The sequence below is a fragment of the Ranitomeya imitator genome, chromosome 6 (genome assembly GCF_032444005.1).
Source record: "Ranitomeya imitator isolate aRanImi1 chromosome 6, aRanImi1.pri, whole genome shotgun sequence".
NCBI lineage: Eukaryota > Metazoa > Chordata > Amphibia > Anura > Dendrobatidae > Ranitomeya > Ranitomeya imitator.
In genome coordinates this window covers 492,863,479-492,884,605 of record NC_091287.1, presented here as the reverse complement: position 1 = coordinate 492,884,605, position 21,127 = coordinate 492,863,479, and the positions used below count along the sequence as shown (strand labels likewise).

Here is a 21,127-nt window from a genome sequence, read left to right as displayed (position 1 = left end):
CCGAAGACTTGGACCACGGAGGTCGAGAATGCCTTTGTACTCCTGAAGAAATCCTTTTCTTCCGCTCCAGTACTTCACCATCCAGAGGTTAATAAACCATTCGTTCTCGAGGTGGATGCCTCTTCCACGGGTGCCGGAGCAGTACTCTCCCAAAGGTCTCAAATGGGTCGATTAGTTCCGTGCGGTTTCTTTTCTAAAACGTTCTCTGCTTCTGAACGTAATTATACCATTGGGGACCGTGAACTTTTGGCCATAAAACTTGCTTTGGAGGAATGGAGGCATCTTCTTGAAGGAGCTGTTCATCCTTTTGTGATTTTCTCTGACCATAAGAATTTGGCTTACCTTCAAACTGCGCACAGACTTAATCCACGGCAAGCTCGATGGTCCCTGTTCTTTGCTCGCTTCGATTTCGAGCTCCGTTTTCGGCCTGGTGACAAGAATGTCAAGGCAGATGCACTGTCCAGACTTTCTCAGCCAGAGGACATTGACGAAGAACCTGCGCATATCCTGGATCCCTGCAAAGTCGTCACGGTGGCTCCTCTTAAGATGATCCGCCCTCCTCCGGGTAAGACACTAGTGACGGAGGATGACAAAATGAGAGTGCTTCGTTGGGGTCATTCCTCTAAATTGGCAGGTCATGCCGGAATAAAGAAGACCTTCCTTCTCATCTCTCGCCACTACTGGTGGCCTTCGCTACTTCAGGATATCAAAGACTTTGTCGCCTCTTGTCCCTCCTGTGCTAAGTACAAGGTGCCAAGACAGTTACCTCGTGGGAGTCTGCTTCCCCTCCCCGTACCTTCCTGTCCGTGGCAACATATCGCCATGGACTTCATTACAGATTTACCAAAATCCTCTGGTTGTACTGTCATCCTTACGGTCGTAGATCGGTTTTCTAAAATGGCTCATTTTGTTCCTCTGCCTGGACTACCCTCGGCTCCAGAGTTGGCGAAAAATTTTATTTCCAATATTTTCAAACTCCATGGTTTTCCTCAAAACATCGTGTCTGACCGAGGAGTTCAATTTACGTCACATTTTTGGAGGGCGTTATGCAAACTCTTGAAGGTGTCGCTGGATTTTTCGTCTGCTTATCACCCACAGACTAACGGTCAAGCGGAACGTACGAATCAGATTGTGGCTTCCTATCTTCGTCATTTCGTCAACGTCCACCAAGATGACTGGGTCAGCCTTTTGCCTTGGGCCGAGTTTGCCTATAATATTCACTCTAACGAGTCCTCTGCTCAATCTCCTTTTTTCATTGTCTTTGGTCAGCATCCGAATATGCCTCTCCCAATTTCTTCCGTGTCTGGAGTTCCGGCAGCAGATTCTTTATCTTCTAAATTCTCTGCAATCTGGGGTGAAGTTGAAGAGGCTCTCAATTTGGCCTCTGCTAAGATGAAGAGACATGCCGACAAGAGGCGTCTAGATTCTTCTCCATTTTCTCCTGGCGATAAGGTCTGGCTTTCCTCGCGTTATATTAGGCTCAAGATTCCATCCAATAAACTTGGTCCCCGCTACATCGGTCCTTTTGAGGTTCTGAGTCAAGTCAACGATGTCGCCTACAAGCTGAAGTTGCCTGCCTCGCTCCGTATTCCCAATACTTTCCATGTGTCCCTGCTCAAACCTGTTACTCTTAATCGCTTTCATCCTTCTTCTGGTACCTCTCCTCAGTCTGTCTGCGCCGATAACATTTTTGAGGTGAGGGATATTTTAGCCATGAAGAGGGTTTGTGGGAGAGATTTTTTCCTGGTAGATTGGAGGGGTTTCGGTCCTGAGGAGAGATCGTGGGAGCCTCGGGAGAATATCAATGCTCCTCGTCTTCTTAACAAATTCCTCTCCGGGATTGGGAGAGGGGATTTTAAGGAGGGAGGTACTGTCACGGCCGCTACCGCTACTCACCGCTCCATGTCTGGGTCCCGCTGCACTGTCTCCGCTTCTTCTTCTGCTGTCGCCGCTGCTCCCCTCGGCCGCTCGTCCTCCAGGTCACGGCGCGCTGGTCCGTCTTCCTCCATCGCTGCTCGTCTCTGCAGCCCGGCTTCCGGTGGGCGGTACGCTCGTCCTCGGCGGGCCCCTCCTCCACGTCTTAGACGTGCTGCTCCTGCGCAGGCGTGCAGGATCCTGCGTTAGGCATTCCTATCCTTCCTGGTTTCCTGATACCGGATGTGAGTCTCCGGTGTGCTGCAGCCAATCCAGGTAGAGTGCCTACTATTTCAGGCCGCCTCCTTTGCTAGGAGGTGCCTGAGTGTCTTTAGCTTTTGCTTTTGCCTCCGGTCACCTTGCTTCTGTGTCTCAGTGTTTCGTGCTGGTTTCCCTCCTTTCCCTTCAGCTCCGTCTTTGCTCTCCTTCTGTTCCAGTCCGTCGTTCCCATCTTCGCTCATCATCTCTCCTCTCTCCCTACAGCTTCGTCTCTGGTATTCCACTGTTCCAGCCTGTCATTTCATCCCCGAGTCCTCAGCTTCTGGTCCCGTAGTCCTCGTTTCTGGTTTTCTGTTTTGCCCTCTTCCTCTGTGTTCTCCCTCTCCTGAGCTGTCCCTCTTGGTATCTGCTACCGTGGATAGGAGACCTCTGGGCCTGCTCCTGACAGCCCCTGTATAGGGGTTGGTTAACATCTGGTCTACTCGCCCAGGGGTAGGTCTACCACGGTCCAGAGGGTCCACTCTCGTTTTTGCCTCTGAAACATTATAGCCACACAGCGAGACTCAGGAGGGATGGAGCGCTATTTGCCTCCTGGAGCTCAGATTTTCCTGGAATATTTTGCAGACTTCACATACAGAGCCCTGAAATTCTATAAGAGCAGGATTCCTCTTTCAAGTGACCCCATTTTGGAAATTATACCCCTTTGGGAATTCTACAGGTGTAGTGACAATTTTGACTCCATGGATGTTTTTCAGAAACAAGCAGCAGTGGATGTTGCTGAGTGAAAATTGTAAACTGCTGTTGTAGTGACCAGTACATTTATGCCCAGCTCATGCTTCTGGAGTCACGCACCCGTAAATAAGTCTGGCTCTCATCCCTAAAGAAATGCCAAACATGTGGACACTTAATGTGGTTTAGGAATACTGTGGGGCTCAGAAGGGATATGGATTTGGGAGTTTTGAGTTTGAATTTCTTTTGGAGTTATGGTGAGGAGCCATTTTGCCTTTCCAGAGCCTTCGTGCTACCAGTAACATAGAAGCCCCCTATCTTTCCATTGACAGATAACAAACCTGAGAGGAGACTTTCTGTGGATTGAGTTGAAGCTTTTATGAGAATATTTTACATAACGTTTGGGATCACATTTATCCTGTGCTCTATGCTGAGCACTTACTCCGAGTGATGTGATTCAGATGAAATCCCTGAGGGATCCACTCACTATAATGAGACAGCAGAGTTACTCTGGACTCCGTCTGGCCTCTGTTCAGCTGTCTTGTTTTCAGAAGTGCACAAAACTGTGGCAGTCAGCGTTTATATGCACGCCTATAAAGATGGACACCGCTGGATCATAGGTCAGACGGCATCCACAGTGCCTCCATCTGACTCATTATAGGGAATCTTCTGCCAGGGGTTCCATCTGAATCATGTATTTCAGAGATTTACATGGAAACCCCGGTGTAAGCACTCAGCGCAGAATAAATGTGAGTCGAGCCTTACTGCGATCTTTGGGAGTCAGAATGAACAAATCAGCTGTATAAGTGAATAGGTGACTTTATTCTTCGGGTCGGTACGATTAAAGCGATAACAGATTTATATTGGGATTTTATGTTTGGCTGCTGTCACACTAGCATACACTTTTTTGTTTTGTTGCAAAAACTAGATTTTTGCAGCGCCATTTTTTCCATATATCAGCTGGCAGAATCATATGAGGGCTTGTTTTTTTGCAGGACTGGTTGACATTTTTTATTGGTATCCTTCTTGGACACATTACATTTTTTATTGCTTTCTATTCTGATTTTTGGGAGACAGAATGAACAAAAACCTTCAATTCAGGATTTTTTTGGTTCTAATCCTGTTCCACATGTAGCAGCTTTATTCTTTGGGTCGGTATGATTACAGCGATACCACTTTTTTTATGTTTTGGTGCTTTAATTTACACAAAAACTGTTTTATAGAAAAAAAGTTATTTTTGCATCACTTTATTCTGAGAGCTAGAACTTTTTTTTATTTTCCGCTGATTGAGCTGTAGGACAGCTTGTTTTTTGCAGGACAAGATGACGTTTTCAGTGATGGCAATTTTATGTACGCTTGTCCTGTATGAGTGGTCACGTGGTGCCGCTTATTACAGTAATGAATATGCGGCTCCACCCCTATGGGAGGTGGAGCTGCATATTCATCACTGTAATGTGCGGCGCCACGTGACCGCTCATACAGGACAAGCAGTGACGCTGAGAGGATGTAAGCGCCGAGGGAGCTGGGTAAGTATTTTAATGCCAGCTTTAGGGCACACAGGGGGTGGGCGGGGGCAGATTACCGGCAACTTTATTTTAAAAACAAAAATAAATTAAAAAAAAAGATTATTCATTCCTACTTTCCAGCGAATGCTGCTGAGAAGAAGAGATGAATGGGGCTTCAGCACCACACGCGGGGGGGACAGCGCTTACAGTAGCGCTGTCTTCTGCATGGCACACGGACTGCACACGGACAACATTCGTGTGCGGTACGTATTTTACACGGACCCATTGACTTTAATAGTGATCCGTGCACTGCCACGAACACTGACATGTCTCCGTGTTTTCCAAACGGACACACGGTCCATGAAAACACGCTGACATGTGCAGAGACACATTGATTTTAATGTGTCTACATGAGTCAGTGTCTCCGGTACGTGAGGAAACTGTCACCTTACGTACCGGAGCCACTGACGTGTGAAACCGGCCTAAGGAAGTTTGATAGCTCTGGTAACCTGGATGTCATCATGACATCGGGTCACCATGGCAATGATTGGCCCCTCGCGATTACTATGATAAATCGGAGGACAGAGGGGCTCCCTCCCCTCTGCTTGCCTACTAAATACAGCGATCAATATCGATCTCAGTATATAGAAGGTTAAAGTGCTGAGATCGGTGCGGGCACCGCTCCTGCACTGGGTGTCAGCTGTCAGAATCACTCACGTACAGTCTCTGTGCACGCAAAATTGACATGACATATTTATATGCCCAAGGTCGTTATCAGGTGACCTGGACATTTGGATACGTTAGAGGTTGAAAAGGGGTTAATGGATCAGTTTTCCATAGACGTCAATGATATCTATCTATCTATCTATCTATCTATCTAATCGTCTAAGGGGTACTTCAGTCTGTTTGTCTGTCACGGGAATCCCGAGTCGCTGATTGGTCGCGGCCAATCAGTGATGGGCACAGTCTGTCCGCAAATTCTCCTTCCCTACTCCCCTCCAGTCACTGCCCCCTCCCTACTCCCCATTCAGTGCCCCCATAGCGGTTTAGCAGTCCGTTACACGGACTGCCACGACATAACGCGGTGTAACGCAGTCCGTTAACGCTGCTATTATCCCTGTGTGACCAACTTTTTACTATCTAATGTTAAAAATAATAATAATAAAAAAATCATTATATTCTCACCTTCTGGCGCCTTTCCTGCTCCTCGCGACGCTCCAGTCCCAAGAATCCATTGCGGCAATGACCGGAGATGACGTAGCGGTCTCGCAAGACTGCTACATCATCACGTGTTATTGCCGCAATGCATTCTTGGGACCGGAGCGTCGCGAGGAGCATTGCTAAAGGCCTCGGCTAGATCCGGGGGCCGCCAGAAGGTGAGTATATAACTATTTTTTCATTTTAACTCTTTTTTTTAACAGGGATATTGTGCCCACAATGCTATATACTACGGGGGCTGTGTTATATACTGCGTAGGCTGTGTTATATACTATGTGGGCTGTGCTATACACTACGTGGCTGAGCAATATATTACGTGGCTGTGCTATATACTACGTGGCTGTGCAATATACTACGTGGCTGTGCTATATACTATGTGACTGTGCTATACGCTACGTGGCTGTGCGATACACTACGTGGCTGTGCTATACACTATGTGGCTGTGCAATATACTACGTGGCTGTGCAATATACTACGTGGCTGTGCTATATACTATGTGGCTGTGCAATATACTACGTGGCTGTGTTATATACTACATGAGCGGTGCTATATACTACGTCTCTGTGCTATATACTACATGGCCTGTGTTATATACTACATGGGCTGTGTTATATACTACGTGGACTGTGTTATATACTGCATGGGCTGTGTTATATATTGCGTGGCCTGTTTTATATACTGCGTGGGCTGTGTTATATACTGCATGGCCTGTGTTATATATTGCATGGGCTGTGTTATATTCTGCGTGGGCTGTGTTATATACTACGTCTCTGTGCTTTATACTACGTGGGCTGTGCAATATACTATGTGGCTGTTATATACTACATGGGCTGTGTTATATACTACATGGGCTGTGTTATATACTACGTGGGCAGTGTTATATACTACATGGGCTGTGTTATATACTACATGGGCTGTGTTATATACTACATGGGCTGTGTTATATACTACGTGGGCAGTGTTATATACTACATGGGCTGTGTTATATACTACATGGGCTGTGTTATATACTACGTGGGCAGTGTTATATACTACGTGGGCTGTGTTATATACTGCGTGGGCTGTGCTATATACTACTATACATATTCTAGAATACCCGATGCGTTAGAATCGGGCCACCATCTAGTATGTATACTGTATATATATACAGTTAAGTCCATATATATTTGGACAGAGACAACATTTTTCTAATTTTGGTTATAGACATTATGACAATGAATTTTAAACAAAACAATTCAGATGCAGTTTAAGATCAGACTTTCATGTTTGATTTGTGGGTATCCACATTAAAATTGGATGCAGGGTTTAGGAGTTTCAGCTCCTTAACATGTGCCACCCTGTTTTTAAAGGGACCAAAAGTAATTGGACAGATTCAATAATTTTAAATAAAATGTTCATTTCTAGTACTTGGTTGAAAACCCTTTGTTGGCAATGACTGCCTGAAGTCTTGAACTCATGGACATCACCAGAAGCTGTGTTTCCTTCTTTTTGATGCTCTGCCAGGCCTTCACTGCGGTGGTTTTTAGTTGCTGTTTGTTTGTGGGCCTTTCTGTCTGAAGTTTACTCTTTAACAAGTGAAATGCATGCTCAATTGGGTTTAGATCAGGTGACTGACTTGGCCATTCAAGAATATTCCACTTCTTTGCTTTAATAAACTCCTGGGTTGCTTTGGCTTTATGTTTTGGGTCATTGTCCATCTGTAGTATGAAATGATGGCCAATCAGTTTGGCACCATTTGGCTGGATCTGAGCACACAGTATGTCTCTGAATACCTCAGAATTCATTCAGCTGCTTCTGTCCTGAGTCACATCACCAATAAACACTAGTGACCCAGTGCCACTGGCAGCCATGCATGCCGAAGCCATCACGCTGCCTCCGCCGGGTATTACAGATGATGTGGTATGCTTTGGACCATGAGCTGTACCACACCTTCACCATACTTTTCTCTTTCAATCATTCTGGTAGAGGTTGATCTTGGTTTCATCTGTCCAAAGAATGTGCTTCCAGAACTGTGCTGGCTTTTTTAGATGTTTTTTAGCAAAGTCCAGTCTAGCCTTTTTATTCTTGATGCTTATGAGTGGCTTGCACCGTGCAGTGAACCTTCTGTATTTACTTTCATGCAGTCTTCTCTTTATGGTAGATTTGGATATTGATACTCCGACCTCCTGGAGAGTGTTGGTCACTTGGTTGGCTGTTGTGAAGGGGTTTCTCTTCACCATAGAGATTATTCTGCCATCATCCACCACTGTTGTCTTCCGTGGGCGCCAGGTCTTTTTGCATTGATGAGTTCACCAGTGCTTTCTTTCTTTCTCAGGATGTACCAAACTGTAGATTTTGCCACTCCTAATATTGTAGCAATTTCTCAAATGGGTTTTTTCTATTTTCGCAGCTTAAGGATGGCTTGTTTCACCTGCATGGAGAGCTTCTTTGACCGCCTGTTTACTTCACAAAAAAACCTTCCAAATGCAAGCACCACACCTCAAATCAACTTCAGGCCTTTTATGTGCTTAATTGAGAATGACATAACGAAGGGATTGCCCAAAGCTGTCCATGAAATAGCCTTGGAGTCAATTGTCCAATTACTTTTGGTCCCTTTAAAAACAGGGTGGCACATGTTAAGGAGCTGAAACTCCTAAACCCTTCATTCAATTGTGGATACCCTCAAATGAAAGCTGAAAGTCTGAACTTCAACTGCATCTGAATTGTTTTGTTTAAAATTCATTGTGGTAATGTCTACAACCAAAATTAGAAAAATGTTGCCTCTGTCCAAATATATATGGTCCTAACTGTATATAAATAAAACATATAATATATTAGAGATAACTCTATCTCTGAAAAAGCTAATTTATCTTTTTTAAGCCGGACAAAAAAAGAAAAAAGTCGTGTCTCCACAACTTTGTCAACGGATTGCTGTTGGATCTGACTTCATGGATGATTACTGGACATGTGAATGTAGCCTAAATGCCCCTTTAGGCTACTAGTGGGGAAAAAAGTGGCAGTTTTAGTCTATGGTTAGCATCAAATGTGAGAAGAAAAATGTACCATTTGTTCCACAAGTTTATTTGTACAAATTACACCAGAATTCTGTATTATTTAGTTTGATATACCTGCCCTAAGTACAGTCTTATATGACCTGCGTCATATTTATTGTTTTAGACACTGGGAGCACCAGAAAAAAAAAAGCTTTGAAAAGTCGCAAAAAACATTTCTGCTGTTTTTACACCACTCTTGCCCCACCTCTAAAAGTGGGCAGACCTGGAGCACAACAACACCTGTTCGTAAATTTCATGAGTGGAGTCACAGATCATCGTCCAGCAGAGGCTAAAGTAAGATTTGTGGTAAGACGTAAGCCACTCTGCACCGTGCCCGATTCATTAGGAGGCGTACGCTCCAAAAGGCCCTGTCATCAAGATCGTCAAGAGAATAACCTGTCCTGATGAATCGGGGCCTCTGTGCCTTGTCCAACGAGGGGCATGAGTGCTCTGAAATGGACATGGTTTATCAGAACAGGAGTGTGGCTTAATATGCCCCAAAACTTGGGCACAAAGTTTTGCCACAAAAATCGTGAAAATTTACCGTAGATTGATAAATGTGGCATATTTCAAGACTGCAAACAGCACAAGTCATTGTGATAAATCTTGATTATTAAGGGTGTCTAAAAATTATCCAGTGTATGCTAAGTAGGACCCCGTGTTTACAATTTTTTTGTGCATTTTACAATCAGTCTTCGGCCTGTGTATTCTCATATCTCTACAGTAATAAAACATAGAGGTCTATAATTAGAATATTTGTCTCCATAGTCAGCTGCGTATACACTGGCCATCACATTTCCCAAGCGTTGCTCACCTGTTACCTTCCTGCACAAAACTCACAGGGGTAGCTGAAATATCACAAGCTGGTGTGAGGGAAGGCTATAGGGAAGTCTTCTATTACACAGTGTGAGGAGATGTGGATTACACACTGCTTCTTTTCCTGTTTGTTCTGTTTTACAGGCCTGAACAAACTAGGTCTGTTCTTGTGAAACCAGATTATTCAGATGTTTGTGTGCACAGGGGGAAGGGAGGACTCCGAGAAGAACTGCCAATTGACTGCAGAACACTAGTGCCTCTTGTGCCAGAGTCCGACACTTAATACCAGTTACATAAACATGTGATGCAATCATATCTAGTGAATATACTCATGGCCGAGCACAGACCGGCCACCGGACTCCTGACCCAAACTTCACTGGCTCAAAAGGCACACAGTATATGGAGGCTGTCAGGCCCGGGTCAGAGACCCACAGCTGGTCCATGCATCTAGGGGCCCTAGGCAAAAATTTAAAGTGGGGTCCTAAATGCTCACATTTTGCACCATCACACTTAAAGATTTCGGTTGCATTTGGATGTACTGAGTTTAAACCGCTAAAGGAGCGCAATCTACAATATTCAACCCAGTCAGCGATTGTTTCCCAGCCTCTTAACACAGGAGGACGACAATGATGGGGACAGAACAATCACTAATAGATCAGTCTGTCCCCATACAGTGTCCGGTTATCAGCAGCACTTCTAAAGTTTACACCTACAAACTCTTATCGGAGCTCATGGGATTTATAGATATGGATGCTATACACACACATACAGTATGACAACAAGTGCATACAAAAAAGCAACCTACTTTTACAGAGACGGTCCCGAAATGGATAGTTGAGAACCCTGGCAGAACCTCATAATACACACCTCAGCTACTGCAAAACTTCGTCATACAGCTCAGCTGCTGCAAAACCTCATAATACATTTGTACTTCTGAAAGTGGTTATTGACATGGTGAATCCTAAAAAAGGTGTACAGAATACACCTTCACACTGCTTGCTGATTCAAGCGGTTGTCACGTGATCTCATTGATCTCATTTTCGGTTGATAGAAACAGGAAGAGATGTCAGTCGGCACATGACCACAAGTCTGCAAATCGCATGCGAGCGATGAAGTCACTTGAATCAGCAAGTAGAGAGAAATCCCAACAGAGTGCATATTACACACCTGTAGGATGTGGCATCTCCGTGTCAAATTGAATACTTTCGCAAGCCACTGTGTAACAAATTAAATTCATTACACACATTGGCTTGCAAAAGTATTCATACGGTTCCCACTCCCTGGCATTTTTCATTTTTTGCTACTTCACAACCTACATCATCAGTTAATGTAAAGAACATGCCTACAACTGTGAACATTTGGTTTTCTGTTCTTGTGAAGCAAACAGCAAAAAAGACAAAATAACTGATCACTTCAGTGTGCAGAACTATTTACACCCTAAAGTCAGTATTTTATAGAGCCTCCTTTTGCAGCAATTACAGCTGCAAGTTGCCTTGGATAAGTCTCTATGAACTTTCCCCATCTTGCCACTGGTATTTTGCACCATTCCTCAAGGCAAAACTGCTTCAAGTTAGATGGTTTCCTCTGATGAACCGCAATCTTCAGGTCTGACCACAGATTCTCAATGAGATTAAGGTCTGGGCTTTGACTAGGCAGCTCCAAAACATTTACACATTTCTCACTAAACCACTCGAGTGTTTCTTTAGCAGTATGCTTTGTGTCATTTTCTTGTTGGAAGGTGAACCTCCGTCCCAGTCTCAAATCACTGACAGATAAACAGATTTTGCTCAAGAATATTCCTGTATTTTGCAATATCCATCTTCCCATCGACTGCCTTTTTTCCCCTGTACCTGCTGCTAAAATACATCCCCACAGCAGGATGCTGTCACTATACCATGTTTCATTGTGGGGATGGTAGTATTGGTTTGGCGCCAGAGTTTACCTTTACAATTATGGCACTTAGCCTCGCTTTTCCCACTTTCCCTGTAGCCGTGTTAAGTGAAGTAATTTTTGTGGGGTTGAGGTTACCTGTGTATTGTCTGGTGACATCAAGCCCACAGCTTAGTAATGGAGAAGCGTCAATAAGACACCTATACATTACAAATCCTATAGTTACAGTACAAACCAAAAGTTTGGACACACCTCATTTAAAGATTTCAAAGTTTTCCACATTTTTCGGACTGACCTTCATTTCTTAAAGTAATGATGGTCACTCGTTTTTCTTTACTTAGAATTTGTATTATGGCAAGAAAAAAAGCAGCTGTCTATTAAGTAGGACTATCAGCTGTGTATCCACCAGACTTCTGCTCAACACAACTGATGGTCCCAACCCCATTTATAATGCAAGAAATCCCACTTATTAAACCTGACAGGGCACACCTGTGAAGCAAAAACCATTCCCGGTGACTACCTCTTGAAGCTCATCAAGAGAATGCCAAGAGTGTGCAAAGCAGTCATCAAAGCAAAAGGTGGCTACTTTGAAGAACCTAGAATATAAGACATATTTTCAGTTGTTTCACACTTTTTTGTTAAGTATATCATTCCACATGTGTTACTTCATAGTCTTGATGACTTCAGTGTGAATGTACAATTTTCATAGTCATGAAAATACAGAAAAATCTTTAAATGAGAAGGTATGTCCAAACTTTTGGTCTGTATTGTATATGGTAAATAAACACACAGCCAGAATAAAATCCTTTATTTGAAAAAAATGACAGACTCCTTTATTAATCTTAATTTACCATACTTACTGCATCGCCTAATCCCCAAATCCCTCGATTTCCTGCAACAAAAAATAAAATACAAAACCAACACAAATACTCCCTGTCCGCCGTAGTCCATTTACCAAGTGTACCACGACGATCTCACTTGTAGAACAATCACATCGGGAGATGTGACTGCTCTACACAGCTCCAGTGATACACAGAGTTCACCAGAGTTCGTGCTCTTCAGGCAGTACCGCTGTGTGAGAATTTTCTCATGCTGCGGTGCCGGAAAATGACAGCACGAACTCCGGCGACTTCTGATGATGATGCAGTGGTTTACAGGAGGTATCCTCCCGCAGTGTCACCGGGAGCCGTGTAGAGCGGTCACATCTCCCGATATGACGGTTCTACACATGAGATCGCTGTGGGACACTTGTTATTACATGGACTACGGCGAACAGGGAGTATATGTTGGTTTATTATTTTATTTTTATTGCAGGAGATCGAGGGTGTCAGGGAATTAGGTGTTTGGTGAATATGATTTTTTTTTGCTTTACAATTGAACACAGTTGCCGGATGATGGTCTACTACTGTCCAATCATCAGCTCATGCTGTCAGTGTTATATGTGACACCAGACATAGCTGGATGGAAGTAGTAGTCCCATCAGACGATACCTGGCTATGCAGACAGACCCGCACATAATCTCCGCTCACACTGTCTCTGCCCACACACTCTTCCTCCTTCCTGCAGCGTTTTTGGCACTCAAATTTGTAGACCTGTTTACACCTGCGGATTTCACTGATCCAATGTAAGTCAATGGATACAGAAACACTGCAGATCCACAAAAAGAAATGACATGCTGTGGGTCGCCCACCAGGGCCTGGGGTACTCGGCACCGGGTCAGGTCACTCTTAAAGGGAATGTCATGTTGGCTGCAACCCGGTCCGTGCCCTGGGTGCCCAATTAAAGAAGGAACGGTCTTTAGAGGGGTTTTTGAATAAAGTCTGTCGTGACACCACCTGTGGTGTTCGGTCAGTGGGGACCGATGCCACTTAAAGGGGTCCTCTGTGGTGATGGTGTGGCGGCTTGATGGTCACACTTCCCACAGGTGAAGCGGGGTCCCCAGGGCTCCTAAGGTGTATGGCAAGAATGGTGGGTTGCCAATAAATAACAGAGGACACAGGGTTTCAGCCTTTACCTGGTTTACTGAGATGATATTCAGCCTCAGTCCAGGGTACCGGTAACAGGTGTAGCTGGAGTCCAGGCAGCCCGCAAACAAGTAGGGATCCCTTTGGCAGGTCAGGTTAGGGGCCTTCCACTTCTGCGCTGGTTTCTGGTCCCTTGCTGCCTGTAGTCCTAGCAAGGTACCCTTTTCTCTCACTCCTGTCCTGGGACAGCACCTGCACGGCAGGGAACATGAGCGGTTCACTTGGGGTCTCTGGCACAGAGACTCCAAGCTCTAAATTGCTGCTGTGCCTTAAGTGTGGTGTGGACAACTCACGTATAGTCCTATGCCCTCCGGTTCTGCTATGAGGCTTGCAGCTCCCCACAGCCTCGGGCTCCCGGTAACCGGTTTCTGCGCTCTGGCTCAAGGAGGCCCACTCGCAGCCTCATCAGCCCTTGATCTCTCCTCTGCTCCTTTCCCTTCACTGTCTCATCTTTATTCAGGGAAGCTGCCCTGAAACCGGGTTTAGAGCTCCCCCTCCTGGTCTGGATTCAGAAGGTGTTGTGTGCGTGGTTTACCTGCCAAAGGAATTCCTCTTGTTTCCAGGCATAGCACTACCCTTCCCAAAAGGAAGGCAGCACTACTGTGGTACCAAAACTCCTGGGGTGCCACACCTGCAGAAAATAAAACACAGAATGAGTGCAGAATTTTCCGCAGCATGTGCACACCAATTCTGAGTTCCCATTGATTAACATTGCCTGAGCTACCCCCTTTGCAGATTTGGTGCAAATCTGTGCGGAAAAACCGCTGCGGATCCGCAACATGTGCCCATAACCTCAGAGTTACTTTTGGTATCTGTGCTGCCTCTCTGATTAACGGGCATAGTTTGGGTAGGCAGCTCACTCTTGGCAGATTTGTCATGGTACCATGTTCTTTCCAAATCGGATTACAGAAATATTTAAACAGGGTGTGATGTAACAATAGGTTCAAAGCCAAGGAAGGTGTGTACACACTGATTAATCTGCTGCAGATAAGGGAATGCATAAAGACAAGTGGGGATCATCATCTTTAATCAGGAGTTGATTTAACAGCTTCTGGACTACCTACAAACCAAATATCTGGGTGGTCCAACTCCTACTCTGTGCAATGTAGCTGTGGGAACCAGGATTCAAATGTGAGACAACCTAAGGGTGTACCCAGCTGTTTTGTGATCAGCGTATAGGAAGCAGGAGCTGGTGGTCATAAGAGACAGACAGCTCTACAATGCAGCATTTCCCTTACAACGTTGGCTAATATTACAGCCCCAGTTCCAATGGAAACAAGATGAAAGTACATTATAGATTAATATTTGAAACCCTTCACCACCTTGAAATTTTCCTTTTTTTTTTTTTACTTTTACTGTTCTTTCCTCCCCTTCTTCCCAGAGTTCAAACTTTATTTTTCTGTCAATGTAGCCACATGAGGTTTTGTTTTTCGTGGGATGAGTTGTACTTTTGAATGACACCATTGATTAAACTACAGTCTCCTGGGTAACAAGAAAAATATTGCAAGTGCTGTGAAATAGCAAAAAAAAAAGTGCAATTTCACAATCATTTTCTTTTTACCATGTTCACTAAATGCTAAAACTGACATAGCATTATTATTCTCCAGGTCATTAAAAGTTCACAGTTATCAAACATGTGTAGGTTCTTTATTCAATTGGTGATTATCTACGAACTCTGCCTTTTATTGGGCACCCCTCATAGGGCCACGGTCCGGGTCGGGCCACCGTGACATCCTCACTGAGGGAACTGAGTACCCCATTGCCCTTACGTGGGGGCAATCCATACCCACCTCAAAAAAAAAAATTAATGACTTTATGGGGGAACAATGTACAATTTAAAATAAGTAAAATTAAAAAATAAAGCCACTGTCAATTTAAGTAATTTTGATCGCCCGTGCACACTGGTAGGACAGAGGTCAGGCGAAGTCCAGAGTAACTCTGCCGCCTCATTATAGTGAATGGATCCCTCTGGGGTTCATCTGAATCATGTCACTCGGAGATTTAGATGAAAACCCCAATGTAAGTGCTCAGCGTAGAGTGCAGGATAAATGTGATCCCAAACATTATGTAAAAAAGTTCCCAATAAATACTTCAACTCAATCCACAAAAAAGCAAACCCTCACAACCAGGGGCGGGTCAATATGGGCGGTAGCCCAGGGCCCAGTGGTCTGTGGGGGGCCCTGGGCTACCGCACAGATTGACCCTCTGAATCATCTGGCATTTATGTGCCCCCGGACCCGGTGGGCAGAGAGAGGGGGCCCGCATCGGGCCCCTTCCGGCGCTGCGGCGGTTTCCTATTGCTCGCCCGCACGTCAATAGTTAACAGCCGCCAGCCAATTGGAGGCTGGCGGCTGATGTCGGCCGCAGGCGCACACGTCGCCGGCGAGTGTGCTCTGTTGGAGAGAGCTCAGCGCTGGAGCGCGGACAGGTGAGGAGACTGTTTTTTGTTTTTATAACGGTGGAAACACTGAGGGCAATGCTGGAGGACGCTGGGGCAGATTGCTGGAGGACGCTGGGGCAGATTGCTGGAGGACACTGGGGCAGATTGCTGGAGGACACTGGGGCAGATTGCTGGAGGACACTGGGGCAGATTGCTGGAGGACACTGGGGCAGATTGCTGGAGGACACTGGGGCAATGCTAGAGGACACTGGGGCAGATTGCTGGAGGACACTGGGGCAGATAACTGGAGACACTGGGGCAGATTGCTGGAGACACTGGGGGAAATGCTGGACATACTGGGGCAGATTGCTGGACACTGGTGGTAATATTCTGGACACACTGTCTGGGGGCAATATGCTGGACACACTGGGGCAATATGCTGGACACACTGGGGCAGATTGCTAGACACACTGGGGCAGATTGCTAGACACACTGGGGGCAATGCTGGACACTGGGGCAATATGCTGGACATACTGAGGCAGATTGCTGGACACACTGGGGGCAGGACTGGAGGCATGGGCATGATTGGAGACACGGGGCAGAATGAAAGACATGGGGCAGGATTGGATCATGGGGCAGGATGGATAAGATGGAGACAGATGGGGCAGGATGTGGAGATCATATGGGGTAGAATGGATACTCATGAGGGCAGGATGCGAGAACATATGGCTGGAGCCAGGAATGAGACACACAGGGCCATGGTGGGGAATATTACTACCATAGGGGCTAATTAAGGGATATTATTACTGCAGTGATGTATTTATTTTATTTTTTGAGTATACTGTTTTAAATGGGGGTCGGTCCTGTTACTGTGCAGAGTGACACTATCGCCCTTTTCTCTTCATGTGGTGTAATGTAGAAGTTGTGAAAAATTAAGTAATGTGTTCTGCAAGCGGAGCTCGAGATAACTTATTTCCTGCAGAAATGAGTCCTGGCTGGAAGAAATGATGGCGGTCTGTGCTGGATGAAAGATGAAGGACTTCACCTAGAGACGTCACTGGTGAGTCAGTGTTACCTATACACTGACACTATACACTGTATACTATATAGAGGTCCTGTGTATAATACCACCAGTGATCTCTGTATTAACTCTACACAGACACTGCATACTAAGTGCAGATCTCCTGTGAATACTCGCACTTATGGTGATAGTATTGTGTTGTTTTTTACTGATCAGTATTGTAGTATTCAGTCACTATGTGGTGGTAATATGTGGTCTGGACATGGTGTTGTATTTGTCCCTTGTATGTGATATTTGGTCACCAAGTGGTGGTAATATGTGGTCTTGACATGGTGCGGTGGTATTTGTTCCTTGTATGTGATATTATTCGATCACTGTGGTTGTAATTTGTGGTCTTGACATGGTGCGGTGGTATTTGTTCCTTGTATGTGATATTATTCGATCACTGTGGTTGTAATTTGTGGTCTGGTCATGGTGCGGTGGTATTTGTTCCTTGTATGTGATATTATTGGTCAAAATATACCTAAATTGTATTGCAGATTTTAACAAATATTTAATAGGTTACAGTAGAGTAGGGCCTGGCCATTTTTCTGGAATAATCTGGTTCGGGTATATCATGACCCCCGTCACATGACCCCCGTCACATGACCCCCGTCACATGACCCCCGTCACATGACCGGGGGGGGCCCACAGTGTCTGAACAGCCCGGGGCCCTGGCTACCCTTAATCCACCCCTGCTCACAACTCAGGTCTGTCATCTGGGGACTTCTATGTTACTGGTAGCACAAAGGCTCTGGAAAAGCAAAATAACTCCTCACCCGCCAAAAGAAATTCAGAAAATTCTCAGCTCAAATCCAAATGCCCCCTTCCCTTCTGAGCCCCACAGTGTATCTAAGCCACCTATTGCTTCCAGGTTTGACATTTCTGAAGCGATGAAAGCCCTAACTTACAGGTGCATGCCTCCAGAAGCATGAGCTGGGCATAACGTACAGCGTGAAGACAAGAAGAGGACGTCATCCTATGAAGATGGGAGGCCCCGGACCAACAGCGGGACCACCCTTGGGTGAGTATAATCTAACATCTTTTTCTCATCTTTTAGGATACATAGGGGGCTTATCTACAGCATTCCAGAATGCTGTAGCTAAGCCCCTGATGCCGGTGGGCTTACCTCACCTGCGATTTTAGGGGTAACAAGTTCCCTTTAAAGACAATAAAATCTTAGATGGGAGGAGTGTTTCTTTAAACTGGTTAAATGGGGGTGGTGGTAAAATGCATAAAGTATGGCACATTTATAATCTAATTTAAGTGCACGGCATAGTACTTACTGCATCATTTGGGCAAGGAATGGATACAAACAGAACAGGCCCCTGTGCAAAAAACAATATGTGGGGTCCTTTAGTCCAATAGCTCCTCGTAATTCACAATTCCACCTGTTTGAAGTGGTAATAGGTCCTCTTACCTCTTGGGTCCCTGTGCAGCTGCATCAGTTGTAGGTTTCCGATTTTGGCACAATGTTTTTATAATGGCATCTTACTTTGACCTATATTCTGACAGTATAAGGGGTGTAATGATCGCAGAAGAGTGCGACCTCGAGGGAGGCCTGCCGTCACCAATTTCGCCTGGATGTGCCTTGTGGGTGCCATGTGGGTGTAATGATCGCAGAAGAGTGCGACCTCGAGGGAGGCCTGCCGTCACCAATTTCGCCTGGATGTGCCTTCCCCAATGCATATTTAGGTGAAAATTATTTGCGGCGCAAAGACCTGCCGGCTCACTGCACTGCAATACACTCCAGTGGCAATCAGAGGGCAGCAGCTAACATCTACTTGCCAATGATGTGCAAGGCAGCGAAGTCATGCACTGCCCATGCTGGCACAACAAAGTCACTTGACCACTTCTGAAGAGGCAACAGAAGAGGACACCACTTATGGAAACAGGAACACATGGGCTACTTGCACAGTGAACAAGTCTGTATGATCATGTTCACACACCACCAAGAAACCTGAAGACACAAAAGAGAGTAGTAAAACCAAAAACACTCAGTTTGAAAAAATGTTGCAGTAATCCGCAAGTGCTAGTAAAAGATGTAAAAAACAGGGTATTTGGTTGATACGTTTTTTGCAAAAAATGTATACTAAGCTGCTCTACCAATCTTCACGGTATACCCTTATCAGAGCAGTCCTAACTAATGTATGCAATCCCTATCTGATGTATTTAAAAACCTGATCATCTGTATATAACCTGTGTGAACAGGGTTCAGAGAGGAAAAATCCATGTGTGCATACAGGGTAGAACAGCATTTGTGCAGATAGCCCAAGAGGAGTGGTGGAACTCCCCAGTCTTGTAGACACAAGAGAACAATTATGGAAACAGGAACACATGGGCTACTTGCACAGTGAACAAGTCTGTATGATCATGTTCACACACCACCAAGAAACCTGAAGACACAAAAGAGAGTAGTAAAACCAAAAACACTCAGTTTGAAAAAATGTTGCAGTAATCCGCAAGTGCTAGTAAAAGATGTAAAAAACAGGGTATTTGGTTGATACGTTTTTTGCAAAAAATGTATACTAAGCTGCTCTACCAATCTTCACGGTATACCCTTATCAGAGCAGTCCTAACTAATGTATGCAATCCCTATCTGATGTATTTAAAAACCTGATCATCTGTATATAACCTGTGTGAACAGGGTTCAGAGAGGAAAAATCCATGTGTGCATACAGGGTAGAACAGCATTTGTGCAGATAGCCCAAGAGGAGTGGTGGAACTCCCCAGTCTTGTAGACACAAGAGAACAATTATGGAAACAGGAACACATGGGCTACTTGCACAGTGAACAAGTCTGTATGATCATGTTCACACACCACCAAGAAACCTGAAGACACAAAAGAGAGTAGTAAAACCAAAAACACTCAGTTTGAAAAAATGTTGCAGTAATCCGCAAGTGCTAGTAAAAGATGTAAAAAACAGGGTATTTGGTTGATACGTTTTTTGCAAAAAATGTATACTAAGCTGCTCTACCAATCTTCACGGTATACCCTTATCAGAGCAGTCCTAACTAATGTATGCAATCCCTATCTGATGTATTTAAAAACCTGATCATCTGTATATAACCTGTGTGAACAGGGTTCAGAGAGGAAAAATCCATGTGTGCATACAGGGTAGAACAGCATTTGTGCAGATAGCCCAAGAGGAGTGGTGGAACGAGGACACCACGTTGCGTTCTGCTACTGGACAGCATTGTCCATTCCAAAAAATGTGGAGCAGGCTCTATACTTATGCACAGAGGCCCTGGCACAAAAGGTTTTACTCCATGCAATGTTAAAAACTGTCAAAAAATGCTGATTATACATACTTTATTAAAATATACAAATTCATACAAAATGTGAAGTAACAATTTTTTTGTTTTTTTAAGTATCTCATCTTTCCCGAATAAAAATGCTCTACAACTTAATTTACACCTTTTGTAATTAACCCTCAAAGAATCCAAACAGATCTCTTTGCTGTACAGCATACCCTTCTAGATAGCAGTTGACCAAACGCCTGTTCGGCTTAACGCCCTGACTCCATCAGACACATGAACGGTCGGCTTGGCCAAACATTTATGGTTCTCTATGGAGAGAGCAGAATTAGCCACTGTTCAACTTTATGGCAATGGCTTACCTAGAAGGGACAAAAAAAAACCCAACAAACATGCAATCGAATTCAAGCTGCCTCCTCCTCATTTCATCCAATATCTGTCAGAAGGAGCCTTGTAAGGCTCCATAAACATTATGATCAATGGGTTCAGTCAACTTCTCTAATATGTGTGGAGGAATTGACAGCTAATGGGGCAATTCGGGTAGTTTTAGTTAGGACAAGGTGAAGAAAAAAAACAAACAAAAAAGACACCACGCATAACAGTCTCCGAACTATGGCTTTCCACCTGTTGCACAACTACAACTCCCAGCAATCTGGACTCTATGCACTGTAGCAACAGTCATCATATGATTCCTTCCGTCAAGTGGTTCCAAAATCCACAGGTCAGTGCAGCTTTCAAGAAAAATAATATCTATATAAAATGTATATAGTGCAAGTGAACGCAGTAACATCCCGGTGGAAAATGTCCAATATTCACACAGAGGATGTAGAACAGCTACACAGCTGTCAGACGGATCCGGGGACTCATTTTTCTTACTTAGGAAGAGGTGGAACCTTGTTTCGTATGACCATCATCCTGTAAAGACAAAAGAGGTGCAAGTTAAATCTCTTGTTCCATCAGGTGGCAGACTACCATATGCAGGGGCAGGAAAGTGGTGGTGAATTTGCATTTATTTATAGAGGGGGCATTGCCCACCTTAGTTGAAAGTAGCGCCACTAATGTTTTGCCCTTGGTATTTGGGC

The 21,127-nt window shown here is 44.7% G+C and overlaps 1 protein-coding gene across 3 annotated transcripts in view; it reads right to left on the bottom strand.

Moving 5' to 3' along the window:
• Positions 1-20,083: 20,083 nt before the first annotated feature.
• Positions 20,084-21,127, bottom strand: part of SNX31 (sorting nexin 31) — a 97,507-nt gene continuing 96,463 nt past the window's right edge. For all 3 annotated transcript variants that reach the window (XM_069731657.1, XM_069731659.1, XM_069731658.1), the window contains one exon: positions 20,084-20,960. In XM_069731657.1, coding sequence (XP_069587758.1) covers positions 20,922-20,960 — 39 coding nt within the window. In that variant the 3' untranslated portion in view covers positions 20,084-20,921. The remainder of the gene's footprint in view (positions 20,961-21,127) is intronic.